General features: G+C 41.8%; 9 protein-coding genes across 9 annotated transcripts; 7 read left to right on the top strand and 2 right to left on the bottom strand. All coding sequences in view use genetic code 12, as the record gives it.

The window, feature by feature from the left end:
- Positions 1-605: 605 nt before the first annotated feature.
- On the top strand, positions 606-9992 carry VPS13 (Vacuolar protein sorting-associated protein 13; the record flags this gene model as incomplete). Its single annotated transcript, XM_006686218.2, has 1 exon — positions 606-9992. The coding sequence occupies one exon, from the start codon at positions 606-608 to the stop codon at positions 9990-9992; it is 9387 nt and encodes a 3128-aa protein (XP_006686281.1).
- Positions 9993-10035: 43 nt separating this feature from the next.
- Positions 10036-11046, bottom strand: FMT1 (Methionyl-tRNA formyltransferase; the record flags this gene model as incomplete). Its single annotated transcript, XM_006686219.2, has 1 exon — positions 10036-11046. The coding sequence occupies one exon, from the start codon at positions 11044-11046 to the stop codon at positions 10036-10038; it is 1011 nt and encodes a 336-aa protein (XP_006686282.1).
- A 153-nt stretch (positions 11047-11199) lies between these two features.
- PSN45_003953 (uncharacterized protein) lies at positions 11200-13815 on the top strand (the record flags this gene model as incomplete). The annotated part of the gene is made up of 2 exons (XM_006686221.2): positions 11200-12637; positions 12905-13815. The coding sequence occupies 2 exons, from the start codon at positions 11200-11202 to the stop codon at positions 13813-13815; spliced, it is 2349 nt and encodes a 782-aa protein (XP_006686284.2).
- Positions 13816-13932: 117 nt separating this feature from the next.
- On the top strand, positions 13933-14301 carry PSN45_003952 (uncharacterized protein; the record flags this gene model as incomplete). The annotated part of the gene is made up of 1 exon (XM_066158193.1): positions 13933-14301. The coding sequence occupies one exon, from the start codon at positions 13933-13935 to the stop codon at positions 14299-14301; it is 369 nt and encodes a 122-aa protein (XP_066014290.1).
- Positions 14302-14599: 298 nt separating this feature from the next.
- Positions 14600-16699, top strand: TRP5 (tryptophan synthetase; the record flags this gene model as incomplete). Its single annotated transcript, XM_006686223.1, has 1 exon — positions 14600-16699. One exon carries the CDS (start codon positions 14600-14602, stop codon positions 16697-16699), a length of 2100 nt encoding a protein of 699 aa, XP_006686286.1.
- Positions 16700-16863: 164 nt separating this feature from the next.
- On the top strand, positions 16864-17043 carry PSN45_003950 (uncharacterized protein; the record flags this gene model as incomplete). Its single annotated transcript, XM_006686224.2, has 1 exon — positions 16864-17043. The coding sequence occupies one exon, from the start codon at positions 16864-16866 to the stop codon at positions 17041-17043; it is 180 nt and encodes a 59-aa protein (XP_006686287.2).
- An 83-nt stretch (positions 17044-17126) lies between these two features.
- PSN45_003949 (uncharacterized protein) lies at positions 17127-19736 on the bottom strand (the record flags this gene model as incomplete). The annotated part of the gene is made up of 1 exon (XM_066158192.1): positions 17127-19736. One exon carries the CDS (start codon positions 19734-19736, stop codon positions 17127-17129), a length of 2610 nt encoding a protein of 869 aa, XP_066014289.1.
- A 102-nt stretch (positions 19737-19838) lies between these two features.
- Positions 19839-22325, top strand: CWH41 (Processing alpha glucosidase I; the record flags this gene model as incomplete). Its single annotated transcript, XM_006686225.2, has 1 exon — positions 19839-22325. One exon carries the CDS (start codon positions 19839-19841, stop codon positions 22323-22325), a length of 2487 nt encoding a protein of 828 aa, XP_006686288.2.
- Positions 22326-22539: 214 nt separating this feature from the next.
- PSN45_003947 (uncharacterized protein) lies at positions 22540-23697 on the top strand (the record flags this gene model as incomplete). The annotated part of the gene is made up of 1 exon (XM_006686226.2): positions 22540-23697. The coding sequence occupies one exon, from the start codon at positions 22540-22542 to the stop codon at positions 23695-23697; it is 1158 nt and encodes a 385-aa protein (XP_006686289.1).
- Position 23698: the final 1 nt, after the last annotated feature.

Raw genomic sequence — 23698 nt, 5'->3', positions numbered from 1 at the left:
GCTTCACCGGAATATTCCAGGCATCTCATCCGGGTGGATTCAAATGTGTTTTGAGAAGATAAAGATTCTCTAAAGGATTTCAACGCTGGTAAGCCCTGGAGTTTTCAAACAAGATCGAGCACTTTATACCCATGGGATAAACCACTATAATAAACATCCTTGTTGCACATCTAGTCAGGGTAGAAACCATTCCATAAACCCTTGGGTGAGGATGAGACGAGGTTAGGCACCAAAGTTCTTAAGCTCAGTATTCTAAAGTCTAAATACCCCCATTAGAGTCAAACTTCGGAACCCTCCGACCAGTAGCAACAAGTATCTATTTGTCCCAAAGATTTGAAGTTAAGTCTCTGTTTCTACGATTGGCTAGACCTCTATTATTGTTTTCAGTACCTAATAATTGTTTTATGCGGGTTAGGCTTTAGTACACCGTTTTATCCCACAACTATTGTTCACTCTTTGTGCCTTCTGAGCTGCAGTCTCTTTGGTTCATAGCAACATTTTTTGCAACTATTTGCTCTCTGTTCATAATTCGCGAAAAGCCATCATACAATTGAAAAGCTGCGATAGATTCATTATTATCTGTAAACCACATTTTATAAACCACAATGTTTGAGTCATTGGTTGCCAATTTGTTGAACAGGTTCTTGGGATCGTACATAGAGAACTTCGATCCCAAGCAATTGAACATCGGGATTTGGAGTGGTGATGTCAAATTAAGCAATCTTCGTTTGAAGAAGGATTCCTTAGACAGATTCAATTTGCCAATTAACGTCAAATTCGGCCATTTAGGCCATTTGATCCTCCAGATTCCTTGGTCTAACTTGAAAGGAAAACCCGTCAAGATTATCATCGAAGATTTGTACTTGTTGGCATCCCCAATCATTGCTGGTGAATTTGATTTAGAGGAAGAGAAACAAAAGGAGATCAGAATCAAATTGGAAAAACTTGATCACTTGTCGATTCTCGAGAACGCCAACTTACAGAACCAAGAGATCTCTTCCGATATCAACTCAAATGAGTCGTTCACCGAGAGCTTGGTCACTAAAATTGTTGATAACTTGCAAGTGACCATTAAAAATATCCACATCAGATACGAGGATGATCTGCTTTTGACTGAAGACCCTTACTCCGTTGGATTGACCTTGAAGGAACTCTCGGCTGTTTCTGTTGATGATTCGTGGATGCCATCGTTTATTTCCATCACCCAAGCTTTAACAAGAAAGTTGTTGACCCTTCAAAATTTATCCTGTTACATGAACACAGACAGCGACTCTATCTACTCAGAAGACCCCAATGCGTTGTTGAGTGCATTTAAACAATCTCTCAGTGGGAACATTACAGAAGAAGAATTGCAGTACATCTTGAAACCTGTTAGTGGTAGAGGTAAAATAAGTATGAACAAGTTAGGTGCAACGGAAACTACTCCACATATCAAGGCTGAATTGCTCTTCGATGAGTTCGGAATTGATTTGGATTCTCAGCAGTATGAGGATATCTTGTGGACTCTTTCTAAGTTCCACTGGTATATCAAGACTCATCGATTCAGAAAGTATAGACCAAAGGTGCCAGTATCTGAGGACCCTAAGCAATGGTTCAGATACACCGCCAAATCTATATTAAACGAAATCCACGAAAAGAACTACAAATGGAGTTGGGAATACTTTGCTAAACGAAGAGATCAGAGAAAAGCCTATATTAGCCTCTACAAGCAAAAGTTGTTGGAAAAACTCACCGATAAGAATGATATAAGTGAATTGGAAGCTTTGGACCTCGAGTTGCCTTTCGAAGATATAAAGTTCTACCGGTCTCTTGCTAGAGGTGAGTTGAGAAAGGAGAATGCCTTAAATAAGGTAAAGCAAGCCCAAATCGAAAAACAGAGTGATCCACAGCAACAGCAAGCAGGATGGTTTTCTGGTTGGTGGGGTGCTACTCCCACGGAGGAGTCTGAAAAACTGTCTGAAAAGGGTCAACTTGTTGACGAAAATGACTTTCAGTTGAATGACGACCAAAAGAAGGCCTTGTACGATGCAATTGACTACAACGAGAGTGAAATCTCAAATATCATTGATTTACCAAGAGATGCGGTCAAAGTTGAAATATTGACTACATTGCTGAAAGGTGGTTTATCTATCAGGACAAAAAAGAATGAACCTAACTTGGCAGAGATTGTATTTGAAGGTTGCAAGACTAGGATTTTCCAAAGATCAGATTCTTTCTTAGCCAATTTCGAGATGCAAGAATTTAGAATCGAAGATGGTACTGAACCAACTTTGTATAAGCATGTTGTGAGTGTGAAAGAGTATGGTAACAAGGATGCAAAGGATACTACATCACATAGTCAGAGTGACCCATTTTTCAGAGTATCATTTGAGAACAATCCACTTGATGGCTCTGCAGACTCAAAGTTGTTAGCGAAGCTTAAGTCTATGACCATATTCTACAACCCCAAACTTATTGAAGAGATTGTGAAATTCTTCCAACCCCCAAAGGTGCATTTGGATACGGTAGGTGCTATTATGAATGCGGCAGAAGCTACAGTTGAAGGTCTTACATCTCAAACAAGAATTGGATTGCAGTATGCTCTAGAGGAGCACAAAACAATCAATGTGAAGTTGGATTTGCAAGCTCCTTTGATTATCTTACCATTAGAGCCTGACAACTGGAAATCTCCTGTTGCTATACTTGATGCCGGTCACATAAGTGTTGTTAGCAAGCTTGTGGAGAAGTCCAAGATTGAAGAGTTCAAGGCCAAAACTACTTACAGTGAAGAAGACTGGAAGCAGTTGAATACCTTGATGTACGACACTTTTATTCTCAATCTTCAAGATGCTCAGTTCCTTGTGGGACCAAATATTAAAGACACAATGTCACAGTTACATTTTGAAGACGCCAAAGACAGACACTCATCGATCTTGGACAAATTGAATATTAAGTTACACCTTGGAATATCCATCTTGCCAGATGTCTACAATTTGGCTAGAATCAAGGTAGGTGGTGAGGTCCCAGCAATAAAGCTTCATCTTAATGATTTCCAGTACAAGGCTATTATGCAAATCATTGACAAAGCCATTCCTGATTTTGGAACCTCTGAACATGATGATTCAAGTGTTTTCAATGCGTTTTCAACAATAGAAGAACCCCAGATTGAGGATTTAAGTGCAAGCAAATTGGAAGAGAGTGAGGCTTTGGATGCTCCTTCTGCTAAGAAGAACCATTTAGTTGAAGCCGCATCTGCACAGCATATGTTTGAGTTCAATATGAAAGTAGATGAAGTAAAAGTATCTTTATCTAGGTGCATCGATGGTGTTACTTTAAGGGCTGAACCATTTATCGATCTAGTTGGGGATTCACTTAGCTTGGATTTCTATACAACAGCTGCAAACTTGCATTTGGATTTGGTCTTGAAAGACATTAATCTCTTCGATCATATTGAGAGATCTGGAATCCCAGAGTTCGAGAGGTTGGTTTCGTCAAACAATTTCGTCGAGCATAATGTTGATAGGACAAAAGAATTGTTTAAATTGGACTACACTAGAAGTAAAAGGTTAGTGGAATTCAATAACAAGGAAATTGAAGTCTTTGATCAAGATATAAAAATGGACATAGCAACAGTCAAATTCGTTATTACCAGAAAGTCAATTTTAAGTATCTTAAATTTTGTTCTAAATACTTTCACCGATCCAAATGCTGAAGCTACTCCTGCTGATGAATTGAAGCATAATGATTCAGAAAATGATGATTTTGCTCCTCAGAAAATCAATGTTGATATCACCTTGGATAGTATCATTGTTGTTCTTAATGAGGATAGTGTCAAGTTAGCGACTTTGCAATTAAGCACAGCTGAAATTGAATTGTTGTTACTACCAGAAGCAATGGATATAAAAGGAAGGCTTGGTGCATTGAGCTTACATGATGACATCAACCAAGGTTCTCCAAATGATTCAATTTTGAGAAAGCTCTTCAGCATTGAAGGTGATAACCTTGCTGAATTCACCTATAAAACTTTTGACAAAGAAACCAACACCAATACCTACAATTCAGCTATTGAGTTAAAGACAGGATCTTCTAAAGTCTACTTCGTTGAGTCTTCGTTCAAACGAGTCTTCAATTATTTAAGTCAGTTCCAGAGGATGAAGGAAATTTATGACAGCACAAGAGAAGCAGCAATAAATCAGGCTAACCAAATCAATGATGCCAATAGAATAAAATTTGATTTCTCCATTACTGCTCCAACGGTAGTGTTCCCTACGTTAGTTCACCATTCGAATGTTAAGTATGATAACTTGACGTTTGAATTGGGTGAATTATATGCATCAAACATATTTGAAAAAAACTCCAAAACCGGTTCAATCAAGAATGTCATTAAGGCTGGATTGAGAAACATCAATATGACATCAGAGTTCAACTTTGTTAACGAATTAACACAATCATTGGAACTTGTTGAAGGCTTTGACTTATCGTTTGACATTGATTATTGGGAAGAATACATTGAAGATATCCCCTCCATTTTGATCAATGGAAGACTTCCAGAGGTTAATTTGAAATTGACTGAACTACAATTGAAATACTTGTTGAATCTTTCTGGTGCTGTTTCAAATGTATTCCACACTTCTGAAATTGATATGGAAGATATACAGGAAGATGCTGAAAATGCTAATGCTGTGATTAAGCACAATATAGAGGTTTTGGAGAAGGTAACCGAAACCAAAAGCGAGTTCTCTTCATCTAATGAAGCTCGGACAGTTTCCAACCCTAAGCATCCAAAACTTGTGTTCAATTTTGATATTCCCAAGTTTGCCTTGACTGTTTATAACAACACAAGTGGAATTGAAGCTATTGATGACAAGATGTTGAGCTCATTTGTATTAAGCAGCTTAAAGACACAGTTTAAGATGACGGATGACACTCACTTCGAATCGAGTATCTCTGTTAAATCTTTTGTGGTAGAAGATGTTAGAGCAGAAAATGATAGTTGTTTCACTGAAATAATACCGCTGATTAAAGGTGACAGAGACCAATTCATAGCGTCAATTATTTCTGAAGGTAATCCTGAAAAGAAGAATGTTACTGTGATGTTAACCGTTGATAATCCTAAGGTTATTTTATCGCTTGACTACTTGTTCGAGTTGCAAGGATTCATTGACAAAGTATTTGAAAAACCTCAAACTATATCTGGTTTGGTTGATGATATTTCAGATGATTCAGAGTCCGAGTCTAGCTCAGCGGAAGAGAATACCAACGCATTGAGAATTGGACAGTCTGACTCCTCGCCACTGACGGAAGGTATATCTATAGGGTTTTCCATCAATGTTAGAGAACCCTCGGTGATGTTGCTAGCTGATCCTAAGAAAGCTAATACTGAAGCTATCATTTTCAAGATTGAACAAATCTTGATAACGAGTCAAAATGTTCTTTCTTTGGCTGCCGACAGCGTTGGATTATTCTTGTGCACAATGGATAATTTCAACGATCACAGACTCAGAATAATCGATGATTTCTCCGTTTCTTTTGCTCATGATTCCAGAGGTTCCAACGAAACTTCCTTCCTTACAAATATCCAAGCTTCTGTTGATCCTTTACTTGTTCGTCTTTCTTTACGAGATATCAAATTAGCGTTAAGGATTTTTAGCAAAGCTTCTGAATTATACTCCAAAGCCCAAGGCAAAGGCCAAGAAAATGAGCCTGAGACCATTTCTGATAATTTCAAGAGGAGGTTATCTCAATATGCCCCTTCGTTTACTTCAACATTATCGGGAACAAAACGAAAAAAAGTTTTGGATTCAAACCTTGATTCGAAAGTATTGATAAAGGGTGAAGAACTCAACATCAGTTTGGGAAGCATGAGGTTTGTTCTTATTGGTGATGTTCATGAGCTTCCTGTTCTCGACATGAATATCAAGCCGTTTGATATTAAGGCAATAAATTGGTCTACGGATCTCAGTGCTGAGACCCATATCGAATCGTTTGTTAACATTTACAATTACTCCAGATCGACATGGGAACCATTAATCGAGCCTTGGCCAATCTCAGTATACGCTACGAAAGGTGGAGAGTCGCAACCAGCTGTAATAGTAGATGTGGTTTCGAGACAATTGGCTGAGATCACGATCACCTCAAGATCGGTTGCCTTGCTTTCTCAGATCTTTTCGTTAGTTGGTGAGGATGTTGAATTAAAATCCAGAGAAGAAGCGAGTCCATATAAAATTGTCAATCAAACCGGATATGATCTTGAGATCTGGAATGATCAACAGGAATCTGAGAGAAAGAATTGTACTACTATTAAGAACAATGAATCGACTCGTTGGGCTTTTGAGGATTGGAGAGAAATCCGTGAAAACCTAGATACCAATAACAAGAGAGGTATTCTTGGTGTGAAGCTAATTGGCTCTAAATATGAAGAAATTAGAGGAATTTCAGCGACTGGAGAAGGAGAAGAGATTATCATGATGAAACCCCCTATAAACGGAGTTCATAACCGGTTTATTTTTGATATCACTTTGGGCCAGGATAATGTTAAGACCATTTGGTTGAGGTCCGCTGTGACTGTTCAAAATGATGCAGATGTCAGCGTTGCAATCAAAATTATCAACGAAGTAGATTCCCCTGAAATTGAAGACGTCATCATCAAGCCTGGAGATGTTAAATCTTTGCCTATTGACTATGTCTATTCTAGTGTTTTCAAAGTTAAACCAGCTATCACCACCAAATACGAATGGTCTACTGAAGAGCTCTATTGGAAAGATCTACTTTATGGAGGTAGTGCCATCACCTGTAATTCTTCGGATCTAAATGATGAGACTTCGTACTACTTCCAAACCGAAGCTTCGTATGATCAGGATGAACCTCTTGCAAGGATATATCCGCACATGAATTTGGTTATTTCAGCTCCTGTTAAAGTGGTGAACTTGCTACCATTTGACATGAACTACAGATTATATGACAAGGGAAGCAGAAAGGATTGGAGTGGATCAATTAAAAAAGGTGCTACCGACTTTATTCACGTTGCAAGTTTGAGAAGTCTTCTATTATTGAGTGTAGAGCCTAAAGACTTTGGTTTCAAAAAATCAGACTTTGCTATCATCAATTGTTCAAAGAATAGTGAGTTCAAGAGAGAAACCACTATGACTTTGAAACACGAATCGGGTCAAATGTTGAAACTCATGATTTATTACCCAAGAAAAGTTGAAGGCCGGACAGGACTCAGAATTGTTATCTATTCCCCTTATGTCATTCTCAACAGAACTGGTCAAAATGTCATAATCAGTGAAAAGTCTAACAAGTTAGGTATCAACGGCAATTCTTCTTTAGAGAATGTTACCCCAAAAATGTTCTCTTTTAACAATACTAATGTGAGAAGCAATAGGGCTTTAATGAAGGTCGGTGATAGTCAATGGTCCGTACCATTAAGTTTCGATGCAATTGGTCAGTCCACAGAATGCAAGATGCAAGTCAGTGGCAAACAAACCGAAATGAATGTGGCAATAACAACTCTGGAGGGAGAAGGTATTTATAACCTTACCAAAGTTATCTCTATTGTTCCTAGATTCATTCTCAAGAATGCCTTGAAAGAAAGTATCCAAATTGTTGAAAATGGATCTACAGAAGTTACGACTGTTGAACCCAATGAATTGATCCCTTTGTACGGCTTGCGCCGGAATCTAAATAAGAGTTTGATGACGAAGTTCAGTCATGGTTGCAAATCTTGGTCATCACCCTTTGCAATTGGTGATGTTGGTCAAATCTTCCTCAAAGTCTTTAAAGAAAATGTCGGGCAGATGTTGCTCAAGGTAAACATCCTTACAGAAAATGGCACTATATTTATCCAGATTGAAGATGCCCAAAACAACTGGCCCTTTGCCATTCGTAACTTTAGTGAATCCGAGTTTATTGTTTACCAAGGTAACCCTAATGTAAATGAGAATGGTGAAATTGTCAAAACAGATGTTGACTATAAGCCAATTTATTATAGGGTTCCTCCAAGGAGTATCATGCCATATGCTTACGATTATCCTAAAGCTGTTATTAAGGAGTTGATTTTAAGATCTCACGGCCGTGAGAGACCCATCAATTTGTCGGAAATTGGTAACTTGAAACCCTTCAGACTTCCACCTACCCAGACTGAGGATCAAAAGATTGTTGATTTGAACGTTATTGCAGATGGGCCCACCCAATCTTTGGTTATTTCAAATTATGATCCTTCTTTGAGTATGTACAAATTGCAAAGAAATCAAACCAGTTCAAGCTCTGTCAACGGATCACAACAGAATTTTGAAGCCAATCAAGAGGATGAGAACTATAACACTAGAATAATAACCAGGTTTGAAGGGTTTGGTATTTCTTTGATTAATACCAAGTACAACGAGTTGTTGTATATGACATTAAGAGGCTTGGAAATCAGGTATAATGATTCAGATTACTATCAAAACTTGAGTGTGAAATTAAAATGGATCCAAATCGATAATCAGTTGTACGGAGGAATATTTCCAATTGTCATATATCCTACGATGATCCCAAAGTCAGGAAAAGAGATGAATAATCATCCCTCCTTTTCAGCTTCGGTTTGCAAAGTGAAAGACGATTCCCATGGCGTGATTTTCATCAAATATGCTACCATCTTGCTTCAAGAAATGTCCATTGAAATTGATGAGGACTTTTTGTTTGCATTATTGGACTTTGCAAAGATCCCTGGAGCTAGTTGGAACAAAGCATTAGAAGACAAGCTTTGTGATGATACTATTGAATTACCAGAACCCAAGTTGTTATCCGAGAGCAGTGATTTCTACTTTGAGGCATTACATTTGCAACCAACTTTGACCAACTTGTCGTTTGTGAGAACGGAAAGAGTCAATGCTGAGGATAAAGTTAGCAACTCACTGAATACCCTAATGTTTTTCTTCAACGTACTCACCATGGCTATTGGAAATGTGAATGAAGCACCTATCAAGTTGAATGCCTTGTTTATGGAAAATGTCAGAGTTCCACTTCCAATTTTGATGGAATCGATCCAAACTCATTATGGACAGTCTTTCATATATCAACTTCACAAGATTTTGGGATCGGCTGATGTTTTGGGTGACCCAGTTGGTTTGTTCAATAACTTGGCCTCAGGTGTTCTTGACATCTTTTATGAACCTTATCAAGGTTTCATAATCAATGATCGCCCACAAGAATTGGGTATTGGTATTGCCAAAGGTGGGTTGAGTTTCTTGAAAAAGTCCATCTTCGGGTTTTCGAATTCGGTAGCTAAATTCACAGGATCGATGGCCAAAGGCTTGTCTTTGGTAACGATGGATGAGAGATTCCAAGAGCGTCGTCGTCTCAATCAACGTCGTAACAAGCCTAAACATGCGCTTTATGGTTTTGCATCGGGTGCAAATTCGTTCTTCGAGTCTGTATCTTCTGGTGTGACCGGTATAGCAACGGCTCCAATCGAAGGGGCAAATAGTGAAGGTGCATTGGGATTTTTCAAGGGATTTGGAAAAGGAATAGTTGGACTTCCAACCAAAACTGCAATTGGTATCTTTGATCTTGCTTCAAATGTCAGTGAAGGGATTCGGAGTACCACTACAGTTTTTGATGCTGATGGGTTGGATAAAGTCAGATTGCCTCGTCAAATTGGCTACGATCATGTTATCAAGCCCTATTCAGCAAGAGAAGCCCAAGGCCAGTTCTGGCTCAAATCCATTGATGGAGGAGTATACCTCCATGAGAACTATTTGGCCCACTTGGTGTTACCTGGAGAAAACAAGACCCTTATTGTCACTTTCAAAAAACTCATACTATATGAGATCAATGTCAACAAAGTCAGGTGGATCGTTTCGTTTGATCAAATCAAATCGATTTCGATGGAGTCTACCGGTATCGTTATTGGATTAAAAAAGAGTGAGGGACCATTCATTCCTATTCCCGAAAAGTCTTCAAGAGCTTTCTTATACAATCGAATCGGTATAGCTGTTGAAGACTACAATAAACACTGCCAAGTGGTGTTATAGTGTTTAGTAAAATATATGAAATATATGTACATGATTCTACTACTTATGCTACGACCGTGAACTGGAAATCGGCTTTATTGGTTCTTTTTGGGAATCTTTTGTAAAATGAATTTGCATCTTCTGCTTTACAACACTCGAATGTCAAAGATCCAATTGATAAGGCACCATCACCGGTACCGGCAGTGATTGTGTTGGTAGCTCTGTCCAACGAAAAGACTCCTAGTTCAGCATAGACACCATTGTCTATTTCTTTGAGATCTTCAAGAATAACCCGTTTATACACGGGAGATTTCAGGTTCAACTTCTTCAGCGGATTACAACGTACGTAGGTGTGTAGGGGTCCCAACGCATCACCAAGGCGCCTGATCTGTCGTGATGTTTGGTCCCATTTGACCTGAGCCATCGAAGTATTGATTTTGAATGCAGTTGAATACTTTGTCTGAGGCACCAATGGTTTTGTTTCGCGGTAAAGACCTTGATTTAGCACCTGTGTGAGGGCTTCTCCACCAATGTCCCCCAATTTCGACTCCAAAGATGTATAGTTATCAGTGTCTTGTATTTCCACCGGCTGCGACTGCAAAAGAATATCACCTCTGTCAAATTTGGTGGGATGAAGGGTTTGTACGCTGACACCAGTAAATTTGTCATCATTAATCAAGGCATAGTGAATGGGCGAAGACCCGGAGTACTTTGGCAAAAGTGACGGGTGAACATTCAATCCTCCAAACTGCATCGCACTGATGAAGTGTGATGGAATCAACTGGCCATATGACACCGCCACCGCAAGATTGAAACGAAACTGGTCCAAAAGTCGGTTGATTTCGGATGGAGAGTCTGCGCGAAGTACGGATACGCCATTCAGGGCGGCAAATAGTCCCACTGGTAAGTCTTCGTATGTGACAAGCTTGCGGCCCTTAGGTTTTATCAGACGTGTTATCACGTGCACGGACTCTATTAACGGCGTGTGAGCCTTGAGGCGAAGAACATGATCTAAGGCTGCCACGCTGAACCGATCGCTGCCAAAGAAAGCTATTTGGAGGGGTTTTATCACCATTGCCGTATAATCATTCGGGTGTTTCAATGGTCGCAAGGCGCCAAAATAGCACACGTCGCGCGATGGGAACTTGACTAAAAATAACAACTGTTCGTGCGGTGTCTCTAACTGCATATATACCTCCATATCACCCCACAGGCTCGTTCATAAACCATGGTGCTGCTGACAGTTAGGAAGTCGTTTGTGCTACTATCATGTACGTTTTTGGGGCTCATTTGTGGGACGATGTACCTTTATTCATCTTACAGTCCACAATTCGCTGCTCAGCTAGGCTACTCCGTGACAGATTCATCAAAAATTGCGTTGGCAGGCACCATTGGCGTGGCTATAGCCGGTCCCATTTCTGGTAAAGTTGTAGACCGGTCGGGATATAGTTGGGCCATGATAATCGGCGGGGTCTTCATCTTTCTGGGATACTTAGGATTAAAAAAACAGTTTGATATCATTTACTCAAGTTTGCCGGTATCCAATTTGCTTTTGTTTATGGTGGGAATGGGCCTGACCTTCATTAATTCTGCTTGCTTGAAGTGCTGTGCTGTGAGCTTCCCCAGCATCAGGGGAGTTGCTACTTCGTTGCCATTGGCTTTATATGGTCTTAGTGCTTTGTTCTACTCGGTAATAGGATCGGTGTTTTTCCCAGGAGACACGTCTCGATTTCTTGGGTTTTTGGCATACTCATCCATGGCTATTTTCTGTTTGTGTTCTCCCAGTGTGTTCATGGCCGATGGTGAACATAGTCTGCGGGGAGTGGTCCACAGAAAGACCATTTCTGCTTCGGGCATTGAAATGTCGATCTTGCGGTCACCTGTGTTAGGGCACAGTCCTGGAAGTCCTGCAGTAGGCTTGGCCCTGCCAATCGCACTCCCCAAAGCTAGTGGCAGTGGCACATTAATTGATGAGGTGGAACTGGGCAGTATATTTGCTTCTTCTAAGTTCTGGATCCTCTTCTTTCTCACAGGATTCCTCGCAGCCATGGGACAAATGTACATTTATTCGGTGGGCTACATAGTAAAGGCATTGGTGACGGCTGGTATTACGTTTGACTCGACTATTTCAGAAGAGGCTCGTGCTCACTTGGAAGCATTGATACAAAAAAACCAACAACTTCACGTTGGGCTATTGTCAGCAACCAACTGTATTGGTCGGTTGGTGTCTGGGATATGTGGAGATATCATTAGCCAGTCATTTCATAAAAGAAGGTCTTGGCTTTTGTTTGTACCCGCTATAGGCTTGACTATCACCCAAATCATGGGCTACCAGATCGAGGACTACACAAAATTGACGTGGATGTCTTTGCTCACGGGCTTCTTCTACGGGTTCACCTTCTGCCTTATGCCCATCATTATAGGAGACTTCTTTGGTATGGATAACTTCTCCTCCAACTGGGGGTTTGTGGGACTTGCACCCATTCTTCCTAGTTTCTATTTCACCAAGCTTTTTGGTAACATTTTCGACTCCAACTCCTTCATTGCCTCTGATGGCTCACATATTTGTTCCAGTGGAAGTGGGTGCTATAAGTCTATTTTTAGACTTGATATGGTGGTGACCGTGTTGTGTGTGGTGGTAGTCGGGGTGTTAAACTTTGGATTTCGTTGGCTTTCGAAGAGCCCCCGTGAGTATAAACCGTTGTGATTCGGGCCCGCCCCCGCTCTTTACTTCACTACGTGTACATATTAATTAAAAGTATTTATTGCCAACCCAATGCTTTTCATTGTAGACAATTCGCGATGGTTTTCTGTTTGTGATTGTAATATGAGCAGTTCTGGGAAATGGAATTGGAGAGGACTGCGTGCACGTGAGGGCCTGAGACGTGGTACCAACAGAGACTTGGAAAGAACATCCTCATCTCATCTGGTAGTGGACTCAGCCGATACGTTGGTGGCCGATGACAAGGAACAACAGAAGCTAAACCAGCGAGCTGCCAGGTTTTCTAAGCCTGATCCAACCATGGGTAGAGGTCGCCTGGAGTATGGATTTGTCAGTAGAGGCGAAGATAACCGGCTTCAGAAAAGCCGTGTAGAGCGAGAAGCGTACTTGGCCACTATAATCGAGAAGTTTGTGAGTTACTGCGAGAGTTCTTCCACCTTATCCTTGAGCAAACAACTACGTGAATTCGTGGATCAGGAACCAAGCACGCCACAAAAAGACCCCAAACTAGAAACTTCTGTCACCATAGACTCGATCCTTTTGTCCTTGAGGAAATTGAGAGAAGCACTTTTGAATTCCAAGCCAGATGCGTTCTCTGTCAAGGTGTTTCTCTTCTCAGTGAGAATATCGGCTTCGATTGGCTACTACCAGACGTACGTGCCGTCGATAAACTACCTTCTTGGGCAAGACACTATCAAGCTTCTCTCACCAAACGAAGTCGAAGAATCAGCCTCGCTCCTAGTGCTTCACCTATCACACTTCAACAATCACCACACAAGGGCTGTGGAGACGTATATGCGATATTTCAAGAAAAATGAACAGCCCGAGCTTCTAAAGGTGATAATGAGCTACTACTCCAAAAGCTACTTCACATGGTGTAAGTTATACAACTCCGAGACTGACAATGCCCGATCTAAAATAATGCGGTTCGGTCTCACAGCCATGGTGGAGGCCACAATTGCAGCCATACAAAAGTCATACTTCACACTCGATAAGCGGTTTTTGAACGAAGAGGTTCTTCCCAATGGTGTTGGAGTAGATGCCTTGATCGATTCAGAGCAGGTTCTGTGGCGTGTGGATGGTACTAATGTGATTATCAAAGAGCGAGCCCAGCGAGCGTAGTGAGCCAAGAACATATGCGCGCCATGACGATTTTTCTGTTGTTCAACACTTGTACAGAACATCTTTCTTGACCAGTTGTTCACAGCAGCCAAAGTCCGACCCATACACCCACATCCAATGAACACCAGCTCCAAGTTTCCCGAGGGGATCAAAATCGATGATATCACGTCGGGTCGAATCGATCCCCAGCTCATCTACAGCGAAATCGACCGGTTGAAATACGAGATAAACGTTCTTCGAAATGACATGTCGGTGTTCATCCGGGCATTGGCCACCATACCTGAAGGTTCTAACCAACAGGACTACTACCGCCTGGTGGCCGGGAAATTGAAGGTTGTCCAGAATAGCATCAAAGAGTACTGTGCTCAGTACAACAAACTACTTCCCATAATCAACTTGTCACAGATCAAACTTGGCCATGAAGTGGAGGTTCTTCCGCAGAACTTGAAAAACGATAAGGCCAAGGTGAAGCCAGTCAAACGATAAACTGGCTCTGCTGATTAAAACAGCAAGAAACTTAAGGTAGCACAAATCCTGTAATTGACGAATAACGAATAAATGTTTAACTTCACTAACGCTTTCGTAGATATTTCCTTCAATAAGTCCACAGTTTTGGCCTCTATCCACTTTTCTGGGTAATACCTAATCTTTTCACTATCACCAACTTAATTCACAATCGCGGTTACCCTGAACTGACTCATGAAAAATTCCCCAGCTCAAGTGGACCGAAGAAAAAAGCATATAAGCCCACGATAATCACCTCCTCATCCACATCAAAATAAACATGTCATCCGCTTTGAAAGACACGTTCGAAAGGTGCAAGAAAGAGAACCGTAATGCTCTTGTGACCTTTATCACCGCTGGTTTCCCAACCGTTGAAGACACAGTACCTATTTTACAAGGTTTACAAAAAGGTGGTGCTGACATTGTCGAGTTGGGTGTACCCTTCTCCGATCCGATTGCTGATGGCCCCACCATCCAGGTGGCCAACGTCAAGGCCTTGGAAAACGGAGTGACGGTTCCCAAGTGCTTGGAATTGGTTCGTCAAGCCAGAGCTGCTGGAGTAACGATTCCAATTATTTTGATGGGCTACTACAACCCGATCTTAAAGTACGGTGAAGAACAGATGATCCGTGACACCGCCGCCGCGGGAGCTGATGGATATATCGTGGTGGACTTGCCTCCTCAAGAAGCCATTCAGTTTAGGTCCACTTGTTCCAAGTACGGTTTGACGTACGTGCCACTCGTGGCCCCCGCCACCACCGACGCTCGGTTGAAGGTGTTGGGTGAAATCGCCGACCTGTTCATCTATGTGGTATCGAGAATGGCCCCAACCGGTGCCCTGACGGAGGTTTCTTTGGGGATTCCCGAGTTATGTGCTCGAGTAAGAAAGTATGCCAACGGGTCTCCATTAGCTGTCGGGTTTGGGGTTTCTACTAGAGAACACTTTTTACAAGTTGGAAAAGATGCCGATGCCGTGGTGATTGGATCCAAATTCATCACCCTCATGGGAGATTCAGCTCCTGGAACTAGAGGTCAAGCTGCCTACCAGTTTGCAAGAGATATTTTGGGTGAAAACTACGTGGCAGTCCCCCCCACCAGTTACGCCAACACCACGAAACTGGCGAAAGAGTTGGTGCCAGTGCTTGAAGAAAGCCACAAACACAATCCCAAGTTTGGGGATTTTGGAGGTCAGTTTGTACCTGAAGCCATGTACACCTGTTTGGCCGAGTTGGAACAAGGGTTTGAAAGTGCCATCGCCGACCCTGGATTCTGGGATGAGTTCAAAGGATTGTACTCATACATAGGCCGTCCTTCTTCGCTCCACAAAGCCGATCGGTTGACTGAGTACGCTGGAGGAGCCCAAATTTGGTTGAAGAGAGAAGACCTCAATCATACGGGATCTCACAAAATCAATAACGCTTTGGCCCAGGTATTGATTGCCAAGCGGTTGGGTAAGTCCAAGGTTATTGCCGAGACCGGTGCTGGTCAGCATGGAGTTGCAACGGCCACTGCTTGTGCCAAGTTTGGGTTGGAGTGTACGGTTTTTATGGGAGCCGAAGATGTGAGACGTCAAGCCTTGAATGTATTCAGAATGAGAATCTTGGGTGCCAAGGTGATTGCTGTTACCAACGGAACCCAAACCTTGAGAGATGCCACGTCCGAGGCCTTTAGATACTGGGTATCTCATTTACAAACCACCCATTACGTGGTGGGTTCGGCCATTGGTCCTCACCCTTATCCAACATTGGTGAGAACTTTCCAAAGTGTTATTGGGAACGAAACCAAGCAGCAGTTCAAGGAATTGAACAATGGTAAATTACCAGATGCGGTGGTGGCATGTGTTGGAGGTGGTTCCAATTCCACCGGTATGTTCTCGCCATTTGAAAAAGATATTTCGGTGAAGATGCTAGGTGTGGAGGCTGCTGGAGACGGTTTGGACACCGAAAGACATTCTGCCACCTTGACGGCTGGACAACCAGGTGTTTTCCATGGGGTTAGAACTTATGTCTTACAAGACAGTGATGGTCAGGTTCATGATACTCACTCGATATCTGCTGGTCTTGATTACCCGGGTGTGGGACCTGAGTTGGCGTTCTGGAAAAGTACCGGAAGAGCCGAATTTGTGGGCGCCACCGATGCTCAGGCATTGCTTGGATTCAAGTTGTTGTCTCAATTAGAGGGAATCATTCCTGCTTTAGAGTCGTCCCATGCTATATATGGAGGGGTTGAATTGGCCAAAACCATGTCTAAAGATCAACACATTGTAATTAACTTGTCTGGAAGAGGTGATAAGGACGTTCAGAGTGTGGCCGAGAACTTGCCTAAGTTAGGACCTGAGATTGGTTGGGACTTGAGATTTGAAGCTGATCCAACCAAATAGTGAAAGATGTAGTTTTAGATAGTTTTAGTGATTTAGTTTCTGGTTGTGATGTGTAGTTTGTGATGAATGGTAGCCAAGTGTGTATGTGGTTGTCAATATTCTTAGTGCTGTCTGTAGTGACTACTTCTTGCAACCGCGACTTCAGAAATGTTTTTCCAAACAACATGTCTCACGAAAACGCCAATTCCATGGTAACAGAGCTAGTCAGACTATTGAACGTCGATGAAGTGGATGACGTGACGTTACAGTTGTGTATCAAATTGCTCGACCAAGGTGTCGACCCCAAGCAGCTTGCCAGGGATATCTTGCTGATAAAAAATGAGACTACTTCTGCTATAAGCTGATATATTGTACTGCTATTAATGATACTACTTCTGCTATAAGCTGATATATTGTACTGCTATTAATGATACATAATGTTACAAGTTCAAGCGAAGGCAAGCTTCTTTTTCTTCTTCTTGTGTTTGTGGTTCGAGGAAGGCTTTCTTTTCTGAGACAGCAAGTACGATTGTGTCGGTACTGACTGTGACAGTGGTAGCAGCGACAAAGGCTGTGATTGAGTTTGGGACGGTTGTGACAGTGATTGTGACAGAGGAGACGAGCTGCTGAGATGGAACGTGTCTCCATTCTGTTGCGAACTGGCCGGCGTATCCACGAGGGTTGGGACTTGTGTCTGGGACTGCGCAAACTGTGAATTGAGTACCTTCTTTCTCATGTTGTTCTTCTTTGACTTTTGGTTCTTCTGAGTGGACGTATCCTGAGACGTAATGACAATTGAAGGAGCCGAGTACTCAGGCGGTGTGCCTCTTTGTGCACTGAACTGGTCAATGACAGTGGTGATAGTATTGTTGTCGGTATAATCCGTGTCCCAATCATTCAAAATGGCTTTTGTGCTAGAGCATGCCAAGTCGTATTCCTCATCTGCCAAAACAGCATAATGACTTGCCAAGTCTCTTGGCTTGACTTTGACTGAGTTCAACACCATTAAATTGGCCAATCGCTTGACGGTGCTGGACCTGGTTTGAGGCTTGATTTCGCTTCTCAGGTAGTATTTGTGCTTCAAGTGTTTGTAAACAGCAAGGGCTGTTTTTTCGCTGGGTGGTTGGGATACTAGCTTGGAGTTGTCGAAATAAGTATTAGTAGTGTTTGCTAATGCAATGCTTTTGCTCGAGTAAAATTCCTGCAATTGCTCAAGCATCGTATCAAGCTCTTCGGGTCTCTTGATATATTTAGGAATTTCATTAGATAAGTCCAATAATGACAAGTACGATGGTTTGATGACTCTTTCTCCCAGTTTTCGTTGTATCTCTTCATCGATAACTCTGTCAGTTCCTTCTCCCAACTTGAACGCATATTCCTGGATGGCTTCCACCTCGGCATAATCGTATGGGACTTTATACTGCGTGAGGCCTTCGACAAATGGAAGCATATCCTTCTTGGTAAGATGATCAAAGTATGTCCCTCTATATGGTCGAATAGAGTCAGTTTCTACCTGACCCAAAAGAACATCAAAATCAATTGATTTTGTCTCGTTTCTCTTCTCCAGCAGTTTGATGTTTCCAGGTGCAAGCGTATTAAAATTAAGCTCTAAATTCAGCCTTAATTCAAATAATCCAAACACATCTTCTCCATCCTTCTTGGTCGATGCAGATCGACCTTTACGATAAAAGCCCTTTGTGAGTGGAATCAAAGATAAATGTTGAAGAGGCACTTCTTTGCCCTGGAGATACACTAAAGATGGGGAAGACAAGCAGAAAGGGTTCTCATTTTTCACACCAAAACTGCAACAAAGAACCAACGGAGATGACTGACAAAAGATGAGGCAATGGAACTTGTCTCCGGTAGGAGTGACGGTTAGTCGCAAAGATGGGTCCTTCTCATTTAAGAAATGCTTCCATGAAATGAGCCTCTTAGGTTCTTCGGAGATGTCAAGCCAAATGATCTCTCTTGAAGTCAATATAAACATGTACTTTGCCTGCCCCCTTGGAATATCGATATCTCTTATTCGAGACCATGTTTCCGCCGTAATTAGTTTTTGGGAGCTTCTGGTATCGAGATCAATCTCTAGAAACGAGGTTCTCGTAGACACAAATATGACTGACTTCTTGGGCCAAAGAACCTTCCTCCAGTTGGAAAGCTGTAATGTATTGTCGAATATCCGTTGCTGTTCTTCTGCTTCATCCTCTAATGTTATTTCGTATGGTTTTATCTTCACGCCGTTCAATTTCATGTTGAAAATGTTCCCCTTGACATCAATGACAACGAAATTCAACTTTGATTGAGGACTCCACACCATATCTGCAAGTGTATGGCCCTTCAACGCCGTCACATTAATTCTATCGACAAGACTCAATACTAGTGGTTCAGGAATATCTGCGTTGTAAAACACATTGATAACATAAATCCACGACGAGGTTCTCACAAGTATATGGTCGTCCGAAGTTACAGGAATCTTCTTGACAAGAGGCCTGAATGACTCTATCTGTTTAATGGTCTCGTCAAGCTCAAGTTTCACGGTATTTCGAAATCGTGGAACCGTGTTATCGTTCTTGTTGTCAACAATAGAAGACTCTACCAAAGATACATTCAAGACATGACCAATGGATCCTGACGCGTGTGCTACAACACACGGCTTCCATGAATGACTTACTTTGGACTTTATATGGAAGAATTCTATGGTTTTACCAAAGGTAGGATCATAAGCTTCACTGCTGTTAATGATCTCAGATGGAACTTGATACGCTTGTAAAAGTCTACTCAGAATGGCCAAGTCCACTTCTTTGGCAAGAGCTTTTGAGCTCTTCTTCTCATTGGTATCATGAGTTCTATACTTGAAGTTCAGTACGTCAGTCTGCTTCTTGACCAAAGTAATCACTTTTGTGGATAGCTGGGCCAATGGAGGTTCGTCGAGAATAGGATGGGAAACCTTGGCTTCTAGACCACCGAAGCTATTCGTGGAAGAGATTCCCTCGATTATTCCTGGCCCCTTAACACCGTACGTGAGTTGGACTCCGAGTCCCTTTTTGTGAGGCCACATATATGGGATTTTGTTTAGAAGTGGAGCGTCTGCGAAAAAGGCTATACAGATCTATTCGCGTTTGACAGTTGATGGAAAACTTCACTGGAATAAATCTTTATTATGAAGCTTTTTACAGTGGGATACATCTTAGCATTGATATGTGTATTTGTTTGTGGAGAACAGGTCTCCTTTGATCTGTTTGATTTTGAGGAGGAGACAATTGATCCCTCATTGGCAGGAAAATATAAGGCTGCTTCTGACTCCTCATTATTGTGGGGACCTTATAGGTCGGGATTGTATTTTGGAATACGGCCAAGAATCCCTAGATCGCTACTTTCAGGCTTGATGTGGTTCAACATGGATGACTACAATGGAGTTAGAAAAATGAGGCACTTTTATGAACAGAACGATCCTATGAAAAAGGCCAACTGGATCTACTATGATCCAAGGTATGGAGGTCGTCAAGTAATCATCGATAAAGAAAGTCACATCAAGCTTGTTATCGACTTTATTAAGAGTGAGGATGGTAAGTCGTGGGGTGTTAAGGTTAAGAGTAAACCACAAAAGGGGTTCGAACATGTCAAAACCTCATTTGTGTGGTATTCAGGCATGGAAAGTGAACCTTTGGAAACGGACATTTTTGGCCAGGAGACCACAGCGGCTGTTATTAACTTGGATATGGACAGAAGCATAGATGGAAGATATAACGGCCCCATTAAGTTGGCAGGTGCCTCTGAAGATTTGGGATTCTTCACGTTGTCTATTGGTGAAGGACCCACGTCTAATCAAAGACCAAAACTGATATTCGATTATGAAGAGATCGACCCCAGACAGAACAGACATCTCAGCTTGAGAGTTCCTAATGACGAAATCTGGAGGGCTAAAGATATTTTCAACTCGCTTTTGCAGGACTCAGTTCAAGACTTGATGGACAAATATGGAGAGGAACCAATCCCTCCACACCAGTCGTTCGTTATGAGAGATATGAATAAATTCCAAGGAAACCTCCACTTTGTGCAACAGATTTTTGAAGGAGAAGCCGAATTCTACATTCTTTATGACAATGCGTTCACCCCGGAAGACCAAAAGATCACCAAAGATAACTTTGAATTCAAATCGAAAAAAGTGTTGGACATCTTCCATTCCAAGTTCAAACAGCATTTCGAGTTGTTGCCTCCATTTGATAAACAGGAGTATCAACCGTTTGCCAAAGAGATTGTTTCGGGACTTTTGGGTGGAATTTCGTACTTCTACGGAGACCATTTGGTGGATCGGGAAACTAAATTTGATGACGAGTCTTTTGAGAAATATGAATTGGAAGGAAAGTTGGAAGGACCCCATGAGCTCTTTACCCTTGTACCTTCTAGACCATTCTTTCCTCGTGGGTTTCTCTGGGATGAGGGGTTCCATTTGCTTCCACTCTTGGACTACGATTCTGATCTTGCTCTTGAAATAATTCAGTCTTGGTTTAGTTTAATCGACGACGATGGATGGATTGCCAGAGAACAAATTCTTGGCCCTGAACTGAGATCCAGAGTTCCTGAAGATTTCAGAACACAAAGTCCTGAGATTGTGAACCCCCCCACATTGATGTTAGTTTTCACTTTTCTCTTGAGAAACTTGCAAAATGAACAGTTTGGTAATATAAATGCTCCTAAGGTAGTGGAAGATTATGGAGAAATACCCCTATTTGACTCTTCTGACTTGGGTAAGTTAGTGTTGTCGCATCCGGAGTTGCTCACCAACTACACAAAAAGCATATATCCCCATTTAAAAGCACATTATGAGATGTTCCGTCGAACTCAGAAAGGGTACTTGGAAGACTTTGGAAGGTCACCCGACTTAGAAGTTTACAGATGGAGAGGAAGGACCCTTACCCATTGTTTGGCCAGTGGTTTGGATGATTATCCAAGAGCTTTACCAGCTGATATTGCCGAATTGAACGTGGATCTCCTCTCGTGGATTGGAGTTATGACCAGATCAGTCAAATTGATTGCTAATATCTTAGGTGAAGATGATGATGTCAAGCACTACCAGGAGATTGAAAACAATATAATCAAGAGCTTAGATGATATCCATTGGTCTGAGGAAGAAGGTGTTTACTGCGACAAGTCTGTTGATGAAGATGAAATAGACGTATTTGTGTGCTACAAGGGATATGTTTCATTGTTCCCCTTCATCACCAAGATGATGGGTCATGATCTGTATGACAAGTTAGAGAGGCTAGTGGACTTTATTTCAGATCCTGAACAGTTATGGTCAGACTACGGAATCCGGTCCGTGTCCAAATCTGATCCCACTTACAGAACTGGCGAAAACTATTGGAGATCGCCTATTTGGGTTAATATTAACTACCTCGTTCTAGATGCTTTGAAACATTACAAGGAGGTTGGATCTGGTATGCCCAAACCATTGCAACAGAAGATAAGCAGCACCTACCATGATTTGAGAGTCAATCTCGTTGATAATACATTTAAAGAGTGGAAGCGCACGGGATTCTTATGGGAACAATACGACGATGAGACCGGGGTGGCTAAGGGAGCCAAAAACTTCCTTGGTTGGACATCTACTGTGATCTTGATGATGAGTATGCCTGAAAACATTTAGGGCTATTTTGCAGCAATTATGTAGCAAACATATAGCTCTATTGACGAAAAACAAGTTAAGTTGAACTGTGTATTATGGTAGTTAGGTGATATTACGATAAATTTCTGGGTGTACATATAACATTTGGCAAGTTGGGTAGTCTTGTTGGTGGTGTTTGTCCATCAATAGCTAATACATCATGTCGCGACTTCGCAAATATAATTTCCTCAGCACCATGACATCACAAGTATCTTACAAATCCAAGATTGACCGGCTCATCTTGAACTACTTCATCCAGGAAGGATACAAGGAGGCAGCCATCACATTTTCCAAGGAAACCAATATCGAATTGTCCCAGGAAATAGGAGTGTCATCCCTTGATTCTAGGTCATTGTCCCTATTGGAGGCCTTAAGCAACACTAGCCCGGATGATCAACAAGCGTTTTTCGACCAAATCCAAAACCATAATATAGACTCCAATATTGCCAAGTATGACCCCGAAGTGAATAGGCTTGTATTCCAGGACCGAAACACCAAAATTGTCAGAGGGTACTCCACAATCAACGAGCGGAAGGAAATCAAATATTTGATATTGACTGGATCTATCACCACCGCCATCGAGAAGATCAGCGAGTTCTTCCCCAGCGTTTTGGACTCCAACAACTTGCTCCACTTCAAATTGCTCCGGCTCAATCTCATTGAAATGATCAGACTGCATAAGTTGACCAACCCAAACACCAGTGGTGACATGGAAAAGAAGTTTTTAGGGGACATTTTGGGGTTTGTACGAACAAATTTGGTCAATAAGGTCACTCGGTCATACAAGCTTTTGAAGGAATTAGAAATCACCATGAGTCTTTTATGCTTCAACTTTGACCCGTCGTTGGGATCAGTTGAACACCAAAAGGATCTTCCTGAGGAATTGAGGTCGTTGTTCGATTTGTCCTTGAGGACACAATGCTACAAGTTGGTGAACAGAGCCATTTTGAACATGAATAAACCCAGTACAGAGAGCTATAATGATCTTGACAGTATCACCGAAGACCAGGCTCGCTACGAGCAACTTAATGCTAGTATTGGACTGAACGGTTACGCTGTCAAGCACATCGCCAAGGACGACTTGGAAGCATACCTAGACCAGGATTCAGACTCAAATTCTGACCTAGAATCAGTGGATGATGAAACTGACGAAATGGGACCCGTATCGTCTAAGACTGAAGGCAACTCGATACAAGACGAGGCTCTAGAGGATGAAGCTAATAAGCTTCAGACGCTTGAGTTCGAGTCCAAGCTTGAGCGTGTTGTGAAACTCTGGGCCTTAACGGAACATCGAATGGTAGAGTTGAACACCATCAAAGAAAAACGCTACGACTTAAACGACGAATTTATATAAT

Source organism: Yamadazyma tenuis, chromosome 5 (genome assembly GCF_029203305.1).
Source record: "Yamadazyma tenuis chromosome 5, complete sequence".
Classification (NCBI taxonomy): domain Eukaryota; kingdom Fungi; phylum Ascomycota; class Pichiomycetes; order Serinales; family Debaryomycetaceae; genus Yamadazyma; species Yamadazyma tenuis.
This window is presented reverse-complemented; position numbering and strand designations above follow the sequence as displayed.